General features: G+C 42.6%; 1 protein-coding gene across 1 annotated transcript in view; it reads right to left on the reverse strand.

The window, feature by feature from the left end:
* OLFM3 (olfactomedin 3) overlaps positions 1–10,622 on the reverse strand; it is a gene marked incomplete at both ends in the record, with an annotated part of 88,139 nt that extends 77,517 nt beyond the window's left edge. Inside the window, one exon of the mRNA XM_079762115.1 lies at positions 10,554–10,622. Coding sequence (XP_079618241.1) covers positions 10,554–10,622 — 69 coding nt within the window. The remainder of the gene's footprint in view (positions 1–10,553) is intronic.
* Positions 10,623–17,661: the final 7,039 nt, after the last annotated feature.

Genomic DNA, 17,661 nt, shown 5'->3' on the forward strand with positions numbered 1-17,661 from the left:
TGAATAGAAGAAAGAAAATGTGAAAAAGAAAAGGCAGAGAAAAAATAAGAAAGGCAAAAAAGGAAATTTCTCTTAATCCAAAATGAATAAATTTACATCATTAAAAGAAACCCACTTGTCAATAAAATTTGAAATCAGTATGCAATCTGAGTAACAGTTTGAGGTGATGCCAAATTCCAGGCCAATTGAACTAAGCCAGAATTATCTTGTAACTCGATGAAGATCTAGAAGAAGATTCTTTATTTGGGAAAAACCATTCCAACCACAAATTTGCTATCAAAGGATAACAATAGTTTTAGTAATTGAGTAATAATGTTCATATATGATGGTGGTGACAAAATGCACAATGTAAAACATCTTCAGTCATGACTTTCATGGGAGACTAATGAGCATGACGTGGATGAGGCAGGGACACACAATCACAGTGACATCATAGGGATCTTGTGTTAAGATATGTGTTAGGATTCTTCTCAGTAATTTATGTTCTGATTATTAAAGTAGGTAGTGGTTACAAAACTACCTAGGTAGATAGAGATGAGAATAGATAGATAGATAGATAGATAGATAGATAGATAGATAAAATACAGAGATATTTATATATATATAGCTCTATATATGTACATATATGTGTATGTATACATTTAAATCTTTATTGTTGAAAGTATTACATAGGTCCTCCTTTGAGACTTCTTGCCTTTTAATGGAATACTCCTTCTTCCCTTCACTGTCAAACTGATCTTCCTTTAAGCATCACCTTCCCCAAGAAATGTTCTTTTATTCCCCCGTAGATGTCCATTGCCGCTCCCCTGCTTGTCTCCTAGACAAGTGTCTGTTGTAGAGCAGCATACAGTAGAACAATAAGTACACCTGCACAAATCTTCCAGTAGAAAATGCTAAGGGCTTTGGAGAGTAATAACTGTTACTCCTTAAAAATTCTCTTATCTCCAACTCCAACAATAGTGCCAGGCATGACCATTTGTTGAAAAAAACTATTACAGTATGACTGTCAATGGACGACTCTATCACAGGTGATAATTACGATCATTGGGAATCATCCATTATTTGGACTAATTATTTTCTTTACATTGCAAATTGTTGTAAAGCTAAGAACAAATCTCCGTTATTTTAAATTAAATAAGTAAACTCAACAACACAACATTTCACCCCCTCTACTGCACATGAAAGGGGGTGGCTCCGGCTTGTCTTTTATGGAATGTCGCCGAGCCCTCATCGTGTTTGACGGCGCCTTTGTTGTGCACCATGCATTGGTTCCCTCAACAAAATTGCTTTCATCTGAAGACATGCCAATGCCTTCGGCGGATCAGATTTGACTGATGAAAAAGAAGGAGCCGTCATCCTCGTTTTACTGAATCAGAGCAGCCAATTTATTTGTATTTTCACTGCCGATTACAAATCCAGTATAAACATTTGACATCCAATGCTTTCAGAAGTCCAATGCCGGCAAGTAAGTGAAATGACAACCGTTTAGATTGAGGGCGAGGCTCTCTAGGCGGACTTTACCTAATGGAAACAACAAAAAGGCTTACCGTGCGTCTTACAGATGTCACCTAGGGACACCGTAACCTGTCATGTAGATCGATTAGAGTTATGTGGAATCTAATTAGTCTTCTTTAACAAGCAATTCTTATTTCTATTTTGCCTAACCTACTTGATAATTTTTAGACCTCACTGTAATTTCCAGGTATGGTCTCTTCAATCTTAACTCCGACAAGCACAGACACTACTGTTATTTGGCTAACTTATATTTTGTGCTTATTTACACATTAATGACTATCATCCAGATCAGCGATTTTCAACCAGTCTACCATGAGAATTTTTAAAACATGCAATACATGACTAATCATAGGCACTGACCCCCTTTCTCTTAGATTGTCAGATACAAAAATGTCAACAGCCAGCACAACAATGTTGGTGTGAATGAATCAAAATTATACCAGTTTTTTCGTCAAATCAGCAAAAAAAAAGAAAAGAAAAAAGAAATTTTTTGTTGTGCTGCAGAATTTCAGTAATTAGTAACAAATGGCCATAAACTTAGTGGTTTAAAGCAACACAAGTTTAGTATCTTACAGTTCTGGAGAGCAGAAATCTGAACTCAGTCTTATGACATTAAAATCGGTGTCAGCGAGGCTGTATTTCTTTCTGGAGGCTTTAGCGAATCCATTTTCTTGGCTTTCCAATGTCTAGAGGCAGCCCACATTCCTTGGCTTTAGGCCCCTTCCTCCATCTTTTAGGTGTTTCTCTACATCTGATTCTGTAGAACAATTTAGTAAGTTGCCCAAAGCCATACAACTGGACATCTGAAGAGCTGATGCTACTGCCCAGCTTTTCTCCTAATTTAGTTCTCTGTCCAGTTTCCTCATTAGTGCATAATTTGCCCCGATTTGGTATGCTTTCTCTCTTTCTTGATCTTTATTTTGCATGTTAAGGTAATATTAATTCGGTTGAGTCCCTTGAGCGGCAGCTTTTCCAAAAGCAATGATTACATACAAATGCAATCAGGTTCCTATTGCCTCTCCATGTGCAAAATTGAGATGCAAGTAAAGAAAGGAAAAGGACCTGATTGAAGCTCTTATTTCTGCCTTTTCCTTCCTTCTAGTTCTTCTTACTAAAAGACATTAAACATTAGTGAACTAATTAGAGACCTTGTTCTAAAAGTGAATGCCAACACAACAGTTACTAATAGAAGGGTAACCAGGTCTCAGATGAATGGATACCATCATTGTGTGTGTGTGTGTGTGGTGTTGGTAGGGAGAATAAACTTCACTTGCGATGCTTCAATACACATTGCCAGATATTATGCCCCATCTCTAAAAGCTCCATCCCCTACATGTAAACAAATCATTATTTCCCCTCAACCCTTCTTTTTCTTTTAACTATCTTTTGTTCACATCCGAGATGCACATAAGCTCATTTATGATTCCATCACTTCTTCAAGTATTATTCCACTGTAGTTTCAGGATGAATATTTGGACATGGAATCTTTTCTTGCTTTGACGGATGGCAGGGGTGGGGATGGGGTCATGAGGCTTTGCTGCCTATGAGAGACACCGAGTAAATTCAGTCCATCGCATGCCCAGTTTCGAGGCATCACGTGACAATCACTACTTCTTTGGCATGAGCTTCTAACGCTCCATACACTTCCTCCTGCACATCCCCAGGGTGCTTTAAGGTAGATGGCAATCACACTGCCGTCCTCGCACTCTCTGACGTTGTCTATCACTCAGCTTGTTGTCAAGAGTAGAATATATCTGTAGCAGGACATAAATAATAGATACCTCCATCAAAAAGTCTCTGGTGGGTCCTGAAGCACACAGGATTTTAGTCTGTTCCATACTGGGGTGCTAGGCACTAAAGATGGGGTCATCCTGCCACAGTGCATGGAGGTGTAAAAAGACTCGCCATCGGTGCTAATGCAGATGATCCCCCGGGCAGCCATTGGCGCCCATCCTTCCCGGAAGTGACGGTGTCTTTTGAAAGCAGCGTTTCACCAGGGACACCGGTGCCAGTGGCTGGCACTTCCAGCAAGGATGCTCTGTTTGAGGCATTCCTGACATCTGGGCTTGTGCCCTCCAGGAATGCTAGTTAATCATCGTGGGATAACGCGTCTTAATCCCCTTCAACGTAGTTTGAAAAAGAAAAAGAATCACCTACTCCATGCATGCCCTCTCTTGGGGGTTATCTCGGTAGCTGTTGGCTTGAGATGGTGAGACAATTTTATTGCTGACATTTCCTTCCAGAGCATTTTAAGCTACAAAATGAATTATTTTTAAAATTTTGAATTTGGGATTATACTTAGAAGTTATAATTCAGATAAATCGAACTCCACTGTACCTGTGTTTGCTTTTAATCATTAGATGTCATTCTGTAAGGTGATGGTATGTTCACCTAGCAGTACAAATCCAGAATGGATATTACTTTTTCTATGGTACCAGTGTAAGAATATCTAGTAAGAGAATAATTTCAACAGGATATTTTACATCCTTAAAAAAATAACACAGTCACTAAAAAAAGAGAGAAATACAGATAAAATACTAATTTTTCCAATAAGGCAAGACATGGCATCCAATAAAGGTTGTGAAATAGTTAGTACTCGTTGATATTCAAACTTATAAAGCTATGCAAACAAAATGGATACATACATACAGCAAGGAATACGAGGATAATACGAACTTTGCCACAGAGTGCCATGAAACACAGCAAGTAATTCACAAGAGGATCAAGGTCCTAGCATCCCAGAGTTACCAGATGTAATAACACTAAAGATGGTGAGGTAAGACAGGAAAGTAATCAAAAGTTTAAAAAGGCATAATCTTGCAGCATTCTTCAAGATAAATGGCCTGATAGAATCATTTTAAGCCCTTGAAACCAAGATTCTTAAAATCAGTCGTACTTCTCTTCTCTGTTTATCTGGTATGAAGGGAGCCTGGGCCAAACCAAGAGATTATTTCCACGCATCATTTATCACAGGATTTTAAGTTTTTTAGGGCTTCCTTGACTTTATCTATTCATCTGTTCATTCAACATTTCTTGTTAAAAATCTTACCTGAGCCGGGCCCGTGTGGCTCAGGGGTTGAGCATCAACCCATGAACCAAGAGGTCACAGTTTGATTCCAGTTCAGGGCAAATGCTTGGGTTGCAGGCTCGATCCCCAGTAGGGGGCATTCGGGAGGCAGCCGGTCGATGATTGTCATCACTGATGTTTCTATCTCTCTCTAAAATCAATAAAAACATGTTGTTGTTTTTTTAAAAAAATCTTACCTGAATAGACACTGTGCTAGTTGCTAGGTAGGGAAGAATAAGATAATGATCAAGATACAGAGCCTACCCTCAGCCACAGTATAATTTAGCAGGGGAGACACAATACATTAAACATCTGATTAAATATAAGAAAGGGATATGTATGATTAAATATAAGAAAGGGATACGTATGACAAGAGTGATTAGAAATAGAGTATTTTGCAAACTTGGGGGGGTGGAAAGGAAATCCAATTCAGTCTGTTCATTGAACACCTACTCTGTCAGACACAGCGCCAGGGGCTGCAGGTGCAGAGACAAATAGAGCACGATTCTTTTCTTGCAGGAGTTCTCAGTTTATCAGCGTCACCTCCTCTCCGGTGTGAGGAGTGTCAGGGAAGGATATACGGGGGAAGTGACATTTGAGCTGCATCTAAAATGTAGGTAGACTTGTGACATATGGAGAAGCAGAAAGAGCGTTGCAGGGAGAGGCAAGAGCAGGAACACCAGCACCCGGGATCCTCTTCCTGAACTTATTTCTATTCTTCCGAAAGCTTGCTGTGACAACGACAGAAGGCACAGCTTTGCGATATATGCTTCACAACACCTTATATTTAAAGCATAAGAAAAAAGATAAATGTTCCTAGAAAACTGTATTTTTAATAGTTTCAACACCTTTGAGTACTTTTATTAGCAAAATGACTGGCATTATCGATAGAGATGGTCTAAAACTGTTCCTGTACCTTGGACAGCCCTCCCTTAAAAAATTGCAATGAGTAAGAAAAATAAGGCAAATCTCACTATAGCATGGCAAGTATTCTTGAGATAATACAGTTCTTAAATATTAGTTGTTCATGAGTAAGGTCTATCCTAGGCATTATATACCTGCTCTCCTCTATTTTTTTTTTTTTTACCCTTCATATTATCTATATGGGTTGAACTCAGAAAAGAATCAATTTTTGAGTTACTCAGGTGGACATGCTTTTTTTTTTAAATCTGATTTTATCTTATTTTATTTTTTGTATTAAATCGATTGGGGTGGAAGGGGTGAGCTAGATCTCCGGGGCCTCTTCTCTAAGGGCACTAATTACATTCATGAGGGACCCATCCTCAGGACCTAATCACCCCAAAGGCCTCATATCTTAATACCATCACTTTGGACAGTAGGTCAACATATGAGTTTTGGGGGAGGGGGAGGTGCAGAGTCAGTCATTCTAAAGTTTAACAAAGAAGTTTTAAGAACAGACGGACCCCTCGTCTTACAGGCGAAGGCCTGAGATCACACCTCCCCCAGAGTCATTCAAGGATATATTGTCTTGATGGCAAAAGAGGGATGAGACATGAGGGGCCGACTGCACCCTGCTTTCACTCTCAGCGGAGCATCAATAAATTGTCCCAGTAACATTGTTTTAAAGAGAATAGTTGCAAAATACAGGAAACAGTAATTTTAAAAATAAAGGAAAGCAGTACAATTCTAACCTTTTCAAGTTGCCAAGAGAAAGAGGGGGAAAAAGAATAATTTCTGCAAAGTAAAAATGGAATAGGAGCCAGGAGGATGGGAGAAAATGAGAGTAAAAAGTCACTTGCTCTTTCAAAACATGGGTGGGCTGCCCTGAGCTCTCGCTTCCTGCCACATCAGGGTCGCTGGGGTGTGACCGTAGGCCTCACCACGTGCCCTCGGTCCGGTCCATACTTGCTGTTCTGATTTGAGTCGATCCTGCGGTAGAGAGGACCTCCCTGGCACACCGTGGGTTCAGGAGAAGAGAGACCAGTTGAGGCGCGTTTTAAAGGAGACTGGTACCCATCTCAGTTCGCTTCTCTGGCTGCTCTTGCTTTTTCTCGATTTCATTAAGAAATGGTAGGAACCTTAACCAGGCTTGTGTACAAAGCCAGCTGTAGCCAGGGTAAGCCCGATGCTTCTCTTTTGCAATTCTCTAACACGGAGGCACTTAGACACGGGGCATTACATTAAGGAGCCCTTGGCAGCATAATTACCCCCGTGCTCTTAGTTCCCCTCGTGTTTATATGGCTCCAAAGCAACCGTCTCGCGCAAGGCGAGTCCTGAGTGCCTGGGTTCCTTTGTTCAGAAAGAGCCGTTTGTGCCTGGAGATTATTGCCGCGTCATGGTTACGGCTCAGGTCCCTGGTGGGAGCGAGGACTGTGGTGGGAAGTTCTCCCATCTATTTCTAGGCAAGAAGATAATGAAGGCTTCCTCCCCGTGAGCAGGCGGGGGCATTCTGCAAGGTAGTTTTTCACAAAAGTATGACCGCTTAACGCTTGCGGGCCCTGCCACGCGTGACGGTGGCCACGGGTACTCCCGTGTGGGCCTCGGGTGTAAATGTTCTCTTAGAAACCTGTGTACCCTCCTTTCTTCTGCCTCCAGCCCCGCAGAGCGGAGAAACGCATGGCGGCGATGAACGGCAGCTACTATTTTATTATCACATTCAAATAACGGTCTGCCAAAACTCCTGTACAAGGGGAAGGCTCACTCTCTTACTCTCAAGGTCATTACTGGACTCATTTCCTTCCCCTGAAAAGCACAGAGATGCCATCTAGCAGCCGCCCTCAGCAATTTCCTGCACAGAAATGGTCCTTTCTCTCTAAAAGCAACACCCGAATTCCGACAAGCTTTCACTTTCTGAAAGAACTTACGGGGAGAAGGATGGCTTGGCACGCGGCCTGTACTTCAGACGCTCCATCACAAATGAAATTAATTAATATCTCCTCAATAGGCAAAGTGATAGACCCGTGAGTTCCAAATGGAACTGGAAACTCGTTAATAAGATTTTAATTAAGAAAACATAATTCTCATCATTGTCCTGAGAGGAAAATTGATCGTCTGTCTGCATAAAAATACAAATAATTAGCGGTGAATTGCCTTCCTTTGTCGAAAGAAAATACTGATCTTGCCAATTTTCTGATGTATTAAATGAGAGGAAAGAAAGTAATCAGTACATGCTGAAAGTGAGTTCATCCTATCAATCTAGAGGTTTGGGCATTTTTTTTTTTTAACAATTTAAAGATAAAATTGAGTTTCAAGTAACTTATCTTACCATAAGATGGCGATACTTAAGCACTTTATAAAATGTCATAGAAGATCTATAAGTTTCAATCTCAGGTAAAATGATGATAAGCATTAATACTACATAGTGTTTATGAAGTGGCACTGGTAATGTTGTTAGAAAGCCTTTTTGTTTCCAGGTAAATTAATATGCAATGTGCTCCCTCTACGATTTAGATTTCCAACGTTTGGCATATGTGGTATAATCCTACACATGAAAAAAAACCTACTCCATTTTAAGAGCTCTCCCGGTTTGTCAGTGTATCCATATGTGGACATACATATGCTTACTGTAAACATAAACATAATAACACACTTGAATAAATTTATTTTAAAATGTTATTATGAAAGATGTCAGTCCTAATATGTTAGCGTTAACAGACCAGCTGTTTAAAATGACTGTGCGTCCCAGTGTCATCACTTAATTATTACTAATTTGTCCCAAAACTGTGGTCTTGCGTGGTATTATTGGATTTTTCATTTCGGTTTTACTAAACTTAATTTCCATCATCAATATTAATTTTATTAAGTAAAACTTTAAGTAGTTAGTATAATAATCAATAAAACCTGAGAGAATTCCTAGGTTGACAATTACTTTGAGAATTGAATGGTGCCATTTGTGATGGGAGATGGGGTGGGGTGATAGATTGGCGATCAACAATAGTTTGAGAAAACATACAAAAGTAGCTTTTATTCACTTTTTAAGCAATATTTTTCTCTCCCTATCCAGAAACACTTAATGACCATGCTGATGTTCTCTCTAATGTCACATGCGGCCTGGGACAAGCGGCGTCTTCTCCTCTCTGCACACTGTGGGGCAGTGTCTAGAAGCTGAAAGGGACAGTTTGGAAAGTTAATGTGTGTTCCTCTCCTCCCTCCCTGAACTTCTCACTCATTTGTACCAAACCGCCACAGTTAAATCCACAAAAAGCTTTATATTGTCGCACACCCAGAAATAAGCTTATCAATACTAGAAAGGCTCGTATTGACTAAAAGTGGGTCATTTATCTGGAGGCATTATCTCAGTATTTAATAGAAGCTTTTCTTTGTTTATATATATTAACGTGGGAAAGAACGGAGGACAAAGAAGTGAAGATGCTTATGCATTAAAGGTATCAAAGAAATAGCACATGAGTTCGTTTTTAAAGAATGACAGAATTCAGGTTAAGTCCAGTGATTTTTTCTCTCCCCTGCAGTAATTCAGTGATTGGGTTCAGTTTTAAAAAGTGTTTTACCAAGAATATCTCAAGTGAGGTACATAATGGAACGTATTTAAAATTTTAACCAACATAATACAGTGACAGTGGGTACGTGTCACTGTAGATCCAGAGGCGAAAAGAAAAACCAGATTTAGAAAATACGAAAATAAAGCCGACACTTTTTGGTTAGGTGCAGAATGCCTTAACGCCGTCCATTAAGATCACCAAGGTGGAATTCACGCTGGAGATTTCAGGGGCAAGAGAACCACAACCAGAGCTTGAAGATAAAATGATGTGATGCTCATCAGGTCTCTCTAGACACAAAACGAGCACGCAAATATCTACGCGTCTACAGGACGTGACTCTAACTTTTCCCTATGCGCTACCTTGGGCCTACAAACATGGCCCGCCACAGCAGTAGATTATGCCTGGTTACATCTTAATTAGTTCTCATTCTATTATGAAAAGAAAACGAATCTCCACCACAGAGATTGATGATGCAAAGCTTTAAATAAATAACGTCCCAATATCCCCAAAGACAGCTTCAAATGGCATCATTTGTCCAGTTGTGTCCAATTGCTCTCGGCCAGTGAAATAAGCGGCATCCTTTTAAGAATTGTAGCTCTTACTCTTCGTACCCAGACGCCTAATTTCTTAGTATAATGAAGATGATCGCACCATGCTGACGCTCTCCAATGCTCTCACTTTGTCATGGAGACTTTTCCCTGCAAACATTTCCCGGGATTTTCCTCCGCTTTCCCTCTCCTGGCCAGAGCTGGCTCCCTTTCAGAGTTCAGCAGCCAGACAACACCTCCTCCCCGCCCCCCAACCCCAGGACTCGCACTTCCTGCCTCTTATCAGCGGTAATCAGAACTTCCTGGGTGCCCCCTCGTTCCTCCGGGGAAAGCAAGCAGCCCATGAACACGAGCCCCTGTCACCGCCGCCCGCCCCCCGCCGCGCCGCCTGCGCCCTGGGCGCCACCAGCAGCATCGCGGGTGCTTTTGGACACGAACCGCAGCACGTCTGCCAGGGGAGTCTTCCCCTCCCGGATCCGCCGGGAAAAGCACACAGCCCGCCTCGGCTCTCCACAGAGAGACGGTTCCCTTCGCCATCTCCCCGTCCGTGCTGACACATGTCATGGTTTCCGCCGCTAACTCCCTGGCATGACCCCCGCGACTTGCACCCACCAGCACGTTAGCGCGCTCGGACCCCCGGAGAGCCGCATTGCCCGCTGCCCACCCTCATTCCCTCCGGTCCTGGTCCCTCCCCCCTTCCTGGACTCTACCTGGAGGCGCTGTTCCTGGGCAGGCAGGCAGGCAGTTCACCTTGTTATCTATCACCCAAGCCCTGGGCAAACGCTGGGCATCTCAGGGTAGCCAGGACAGACGTCTTGCATGCCGGTTTTTTTTTGTGTGTGTGTGGTTTTTTTTTTGAGGGGTGTGTGTGTGTGTGGGGGGGGTGTATTTATTTGCATTTGGGGTCGGTTGGTTTCCCATCGCCCATTGATTCCAAGCCCAGAGGGAACCTATGGTGCCTACCTTGGAAGGACCCAGTCCAGCCAGCAGCGACAGCAGCAGCAGATTGAGCAGGCGGGACGTCGCCTGCATCCTGACCCGGGTTCGGTGCCCCCTCTTCACTCCCTCTTCCGTGGCCACTCCAGGGTCACTGCGGAGACCGGCACCTTCCCCTCCAGCTGCACCCTCCGCCCGCCAGCCAGAGCCGCTCGGAGACCGAGGAGGCGGCGGCAGCAGCAGCCCCAGCAGCCGCCCTGGGGGGCGATCATTCCGCAGGCATCTCGGCGCTGGGAGTCCGCGCCGCTCGCCGCTCACCGCGCGCGCAGCCCGCAGCTCCTGGCGGGGCGTCTGCAGCGGGCGCTGGCCGCGGTGCTGAAGTGCCTCCCAGCTGCGCGCCCGCCCGCCCCTCCTGCCCTCGCCTCGCCTCTCCTCGCCAGTCCACCTCAAAAGTTTGGACCCAAGAAAGAGACCCAGGGAGTAGGCGCCGCCTGGAGAGGTGTGGGGACCTGGACGACGGATATGACATCACTACAGCTCCTGGGGGCGCGGGGCGGGGCGGGGGCGGGGGCGGGGGCGGGGGGGGGGTGGATATTTTGCGGGGAATTTGTTAACCAAAGGAGGATGGACTCTCAGCTCGGGTGCAGCCTGTGCAGGTACCTTGAGCCGCAGGGAAGTAAGCGTAAGAGGGACGCGGGATGATGAAACCAGCCGCGCCTGGAACCTTCTGCCGTCATTGACAGAGGACTTGATATCCTATGGATCGCTTTCAACTAAGTTTGCAGGGCGGGCTCTCCCGTGTGTGTTTTCTGTCCGAGGCACCAAGTCCGGAGCTGTTCCATGGGCACATATGCACTGTCATGTAGGAATAGCCTATTGGAATAATCTGTCTGGTTAGTACAAATGTGCGTTTCTCTACCTAGGGCGTTTGAGCATCTGGAAATGCTATTTGCATACATAAAGGAAGAGGCTGGCTTTTTTATTTTCCCTTATAAATGGGATACTGCATTAGTGACTCCCCACAGCTGAGATCTCTCCCCTCACGCACCGAGATACCCAGAAATATAATTTCCCTGTCGATTTGACTCCTGTTTACGCCTGAGGGGGAATTCAGTGATGGATGGACAGTGGAATGGGAAAAATGATTATCCTAAGCTTCCAAACACTTCTGTTTTCTAGAGCTCAAGAAAAGAGGCAGAATAGCCGCCTCCTAGGAGCAAGAGAAAGAGTGAACGGCTAACCCTTACACCCTGCACCATTTAACTCCTCTCAAGCAACTTTATTTCTTTGAAGCTGGAAAAATGCAAGTGTTCTACAGGATAACAAGGTGGGCAGGAGTTGGCAACCGCTCTGACGCCTCCCTCTCAAACAGCGACGGCCTTAGAGCACTTCTTGAGTTTACGTCTTCTGTTGATTTTTCTGGAAATGATATTTCCCAAGGATTCAAATATGTGGATTGAAGCTATAAACATTGCTTCCATATTAAAAAGGTGACACATTGCTTGAGATATCAGACACGTTCTATGCATAAAACCTCTACCAATCTCTCCCTGGAAACTTCATATTTTTAATACAAGAAATCTCAATTGGGATCCAAGACTTCTGAAAATTATAATTGCCAAGGATTTGCATCAGATTGCATCTAGTTTAGCCTGCTATCATATGTGTGAATTAATAAGAGGACAGATTCTATGAAACTTTGCCAGAGAAATGTGATGGATGATCATACTTAAATACTGAAGTAAGCAATGTGTGGTAATTATGCTACAAATGAAAACAGATGATCTTCGAATACTTACAACCTATTTGCCCTAAGAAAAGCTTAGTCATTTGTAGAGAACAATCAAGTTTAGTAATAAACCAAAAAAACTCCCATATACAGGCCACTGAAAAACAAAAGCTGTAACAACACAAATTCACCAATACCCTAATACTTCCTCTGTCATTCTTAAAAAATAAAATAAGATTGCACAGTTTTTCTGAAACATAATTCTGACAGTGTGTGTAGGAAGCCATTTGTTTCACAGTAAAGCTGTCTTATGTTTGCATACAATCAACTTGATGAGATTATGGACCACAGCACATCTTCTCTGTTCATAGGCATTTACACAACCTTCCTCCTGGAAGAAAGCCCATGAAGCTCTTGGTAACTTGAGGCCTATATTAGCGATTCCAAAGAGTTCTATCACAGAAAGGAAATGGTGTGTCTACTTTTGTGTTCACAGTCACTTCAGCTAGGTCACTGTAACTTAGATTGGTGATTGCAACTTAGAACAAAATGAAAGAAAAGGTGATGCATAGCATAGATTTAGAAATATTGCGTTTTCCAATACATGAATGAGAAAGTATTTGATATTTATGTATCTAATTAAAGTTAGCCTTCTAGGCCTACAATGGGTACAAAATTGCTTTGAAATATATAAAGTCCTGCACAAATTTTAGCCAGCACTATCTACAGAGGCATACAGAAAAGGAAGCTGATATGAAATGGTGTACATATACAAAAACACCAACAAAGGGTGTAACTTTTTTAAACATTTATGCCCGGTATTACAAAAGTAAGTTCTTAATTGTATAATGAATTATATTTTAGCAGACTGTGTTGAGTGTGTGTTCATCTTCTTTTGATAAAAGACTGTATGGCATAGTTCTTTATATATTTCATACTGCACCAATATTCCAGGGATGTTCCATTTTGTTAAAAAAATGCTGTTACTTATTATGACTTTCATCAATCATTTAACACTGATGGACTTAGTTGTTTTAGAGGGGAAAATAAGATTATCCAGCAGGTTATATAAACCCTTGCATAAATGTTCACCTTTTGTTATATAAGTGAGGATAGTTTTTCATTTATTTTCTCATGTACTTGACCTGCCACACTTTCTTTTACTTGTTCCTCTTCAGTTCTCACTGGAGGCGACTTTTCTATCTTGCTGGCTTTTAAGCCATGCCCATTGAGATCCCCTACCTCTCGGAACTACCCTGTCTAAAATAACACCCCCACTCACCCTTCGTCTATTTCCTGTTTTAAGTAGGTTGGTTATTTACTGTCTGCCTCCCGTATTAGAATATATTTCTAGGAGGAAGGTCCTTTGTCCATTTGCTGTTCTGCTGTAATCTAATCACCCGGAGTAGTGCCTGGCACCTGGCAGTGACTTAATCAATAATGATTTAATGAATGCATGAATGAGTGAATTTCCAACCCTAATTCCTTCTTGCAGGATATTTATATGCCCAAGGTTTGCTAGATGTCACTCAATTTCTTGCAGGCACCTCAGACTCAATATTTCAAATCGATATTTTTTTTTCCTCAATCCCATTAGTTTGTAGCACAATTTTTCTCTCCATTGCAAAGCAAGAAGCGTGAACGTCACACTTGATCCCCGCCACACACACCATCTTCATCCCTGCTTGAAATCTAGCAACACTTCTGTTGACTTTTTCTCTATAATATCTCCAAATCCATCCACTTCTGCAGATAGACCCAGATCAGACCCTCCTTGTACATGATCTGAATTATTCCAGTGGTTTCCGCCCCCTGGCCTGGCCACCAGTTTTGCTTCTGCTTTCAACCTTCAGTTGAAACACTGATTTGGTCCTGTTACTTCTTAGGTTGAAGGCCTTTAGTGATTTCCCGTCTTTTAGGTGATCCAGCGTGGAACCCTCAATATGGCTTATCCAGGGCCCTGAATGAGTTGCCCCCTTGCCTCCCTCTTCCATCGCATTTCTGACCATTGTCTCCCAATAATTAGAACCCAGTAAAATTTTAATGCTCATAGTTCCCTTAATACTGTTCTCCTTGGTCATGACTCACTTTTCTTTTGCCTGAGCAATTTTTATTCTGCCTTTCAGTTTCCTTTTAAATGTCATCTTATCTGGAAAGTCTTTCCTGGGCCCCCAGTACCCTCTCTCAAGGTTCTCACTGACAGCTGCTGATGCAGGGGACTGGAGTCATCTCACCCTAGACCTGGCTCGATGTCCAAGTGGCTTACCCACGTGGCTGCAGTTGCTCCTGGCTGTCAGCTAGTTGCTCAGGTGACGTGGTTGACCGCCATGTCCTCTCTCTGTGTGGCTCATGTTTTTTTCAGAAGAGCAGCTGGGTTCTGAGCAAACCGCCCGAGAGCTGGTATTCTAAAAGGCCTAGGCAGAAACCATAAACGTTCTCCATTAGCTGAGTCAAGAGAAAAGTACAGTAGCTCAAACAGCTCATTCTCCAACACATCCTGTCTAGTTGGATTTGGTATTTTTTTTCTTTTGCGTGTGTCTGTTGACAGTGGGAAATAATGATAGACATTCAAGATAGCAGACTGGGCGTCTGTGTTTATTGCTTCTCCCTCTCGCGATCCTCTCCACTCTGTAGACTGCGAATTGTTAAGGATGTTGTATAAAGTCAGGGGGGCAGAGATAGCAAGGAAATGAGGTTGCAGTCAAATGGTGCAAGGTCAGAGTTAGCAAAGAGTGTGAATGACGGAAAACAGGTGAGAAGACCCCAGCCTTCGAGAGAGGGAGCGAGGGCCGTTCCATGTGGACGGAGGGGGCTCTGCCCAGAGGCGCTCTAGCAGAGGTGGCTCCAGGGGGCAATGACAGGGTTGGCAGAGGAAGATCTGCTTCCTAGTCCTCTCACACCCCCCTGGCCCTGGGAGCAAAGCAGCCCGAAGGTCCCTCACAGGAAAAGAGCAAACAACAAAGAGTGTTGTCTTAAACACGCAAGAAGCATCTCAAGAGAAAGGCGAGTCAATGTGAGGTCTCCTCCTAGGAAGTCGGTAGATCAATTGGAGCCGCCTCCATTTAGCCCTTCACGCCCCCCATCCCCCCACCCCAGAACACAACCAACCACTTCCTCCCTGCAGGGGCTGCTGCACACGGAACGCCCTGCTCTCCTAGCTCCTTATTTTTCAAAATGATGTGATTTTCATAGCATATTGGATGTGTGCAAAATAATAAATACAGTGCAGATAAATAAGGGGCGACGGATACCCCCTAATTCCAATCAGTGGCCCCAGATTTGCCTTGACCTTTGGCTTGGTTTTGTCCCACACTTTGCTTCGGTCTGTGTCCTTTCTGAGTGAGAACATGCCAAGAATTTACTTCAGTGGCTGGGGCAGTCACATACAGGAGAGGGGTCAAAGTGCATCCTTAGGGGTAAAAATCAACTTGACCTAATTTATCTAAAAACAGGTGCCCCTGGGGAAGCAGGGCACAGACACAGGAGGCTTTGTTTTTTGTTTATCAAAATCGGCAGTCCTTGAATTTGAAGCTGTTCTCTCCGGTGACGGGAGCGGCATGGAGTGCACCAGGAGCTGTGGTTGAGTTAGAGCGCCTGCAGGCCCATGGAAGCGCACACATCTCATGATATTGAGCTTTCCCAGCATCGGTGTTACCTCTGGGATCTTACAGCTTCCACTCATTTGCGTTCTTAGCAGCATTATGCTTCGTTGTGATGTGTGTGTGTGTGTCTCAGGGTCGAACTGAGAATCGTTACACCAGTCAAACCTTATTAATACCACATCAAATAAGCGGGGATTAAAATAAGAGGAAGACACCCTACTGCATGGAATAGAGGCTCTTGCTTTCTCTCTGTGAAACCACTTTTTTTACAACTCAGCATTCTGAAATGAAGTGCTATTATAAACCTTTTTGCTCATGCCTATTAAAGTCGCCATTGATGCTGAAATGACAGTGATTACTTATTGACACTGGCTGGGGTAATTGCAGTGAGCAGCCTTGCTGTGGGCCAATTAAGCTGGAAACCCTACGTACAAGGTGAGGTGAAGACTCTCTAAACGGCACTAGAAATAACTATAAAATGACAAAGACCAAGAAAGAAGACATTCGTTGACAAATAGAATAGCAAAGGGCATGTTGTAATGTAGACATAGTCAACGGAGCAAGTCATTGTATATTTGAATTCCTCCTCCACTGGTGCTGATTAGTTTTGAAATGTAGTCTTTGAAAAATGGCAAGTAGAATGTTACATGGCTAGCCATAAAGATAGTGTACATTTTTAGTCAGAGAGAGAAAAAGGGGTATACCTATTGAGCTATAATTGAAAAGATAGGAGAATATGAAATTGTGTCCCTGTCATTTCTTTTGAAAATATATTCATATCTAACAAATTAGGATAGCTATAACCTAGAGTTCTAATTTGTGGTTGAGAAATACAGTTGACATTTTTCCTGGTGACACAGAGCTGCTGATTTAGGAGAGATGTCTACAAAAATTGTCAGAGATATTTCTTTTTTATTTAAACTTAACAAAAATTAACTGACTTTTTTCTTCATAAAAAAAGCAGTAAGTATATAAAAATGCAGAAAATGTAGCAAAAGTCATCAAAACAACAACAACCTTACCATTCAAAGATGACTAATTTTAACATATTAGTGCAATTCATGTAAGTCCTGTTTCTAAATACTTTGCACATCACACATGGATTCAGGTATCCTAATTTTATACAAATAATAATAAAAGCTAAGATTATTGACTGATTTTTGTGTTAGGCATGCTGTGACCACTGCACATGCAATACTGCATTCATTGCTCACAGCAGCCCATGACATAAATTGTATAATTTTCCTCATTTCACAGAAGAGGAACCTGAGGTACGGAGAGGTTAAGTACCACCCACCCAGCATAGCCTAGGCAACCAGTGGTTTGGGGATTAGGATCCTGCCCCAGAGCAGAAGTGTGGAGCTGCCATTTAAGTTACGTTATAGTACCTCCTACTTAAAAACACCTGAAACCATTGTCATCCTATATGTCAGGTATACCTCAGTGAAAAAATCTTGTGTGTGGAGAAAAGGAAAGGACTAAAAATATTTTCATGTATTTTGTGTCAGGTAGTACTTACTGTCAGTATACACCTAACCGGGACTTTGTTATTGAATATTTAGGCTATTTTCAATTTACCTCTATTACACGCCAAAACAGATATTAGCAAATCCATGTACAAAAAGCCCTTAATTTTATTTTATCAACCTTTTTAAACAAGTTTTGTTGGCTGGTTTCCTAAGCCCTATGAATATGTGGCCACCTCTCCTTTCTCTGCTCTACTCTGAGACTGGACTGTATTTCAATACACAGACACATCTCACTCTGCATACTGAGAATAGCCGTTTGTGGTATTCCAATACTA

This window comes from Cnephaeus nilssonii (assembly GCF_951640355.1).
Source record: "Cnephaeus nilssonii genome assembly, chromosome: 21".
NCBI lineage: Eukaryota > Metazoa > Chordata > Mammalia > Chiroptera > Vespertilionidae > Cnephaeus > Cnephaeus nilssonii.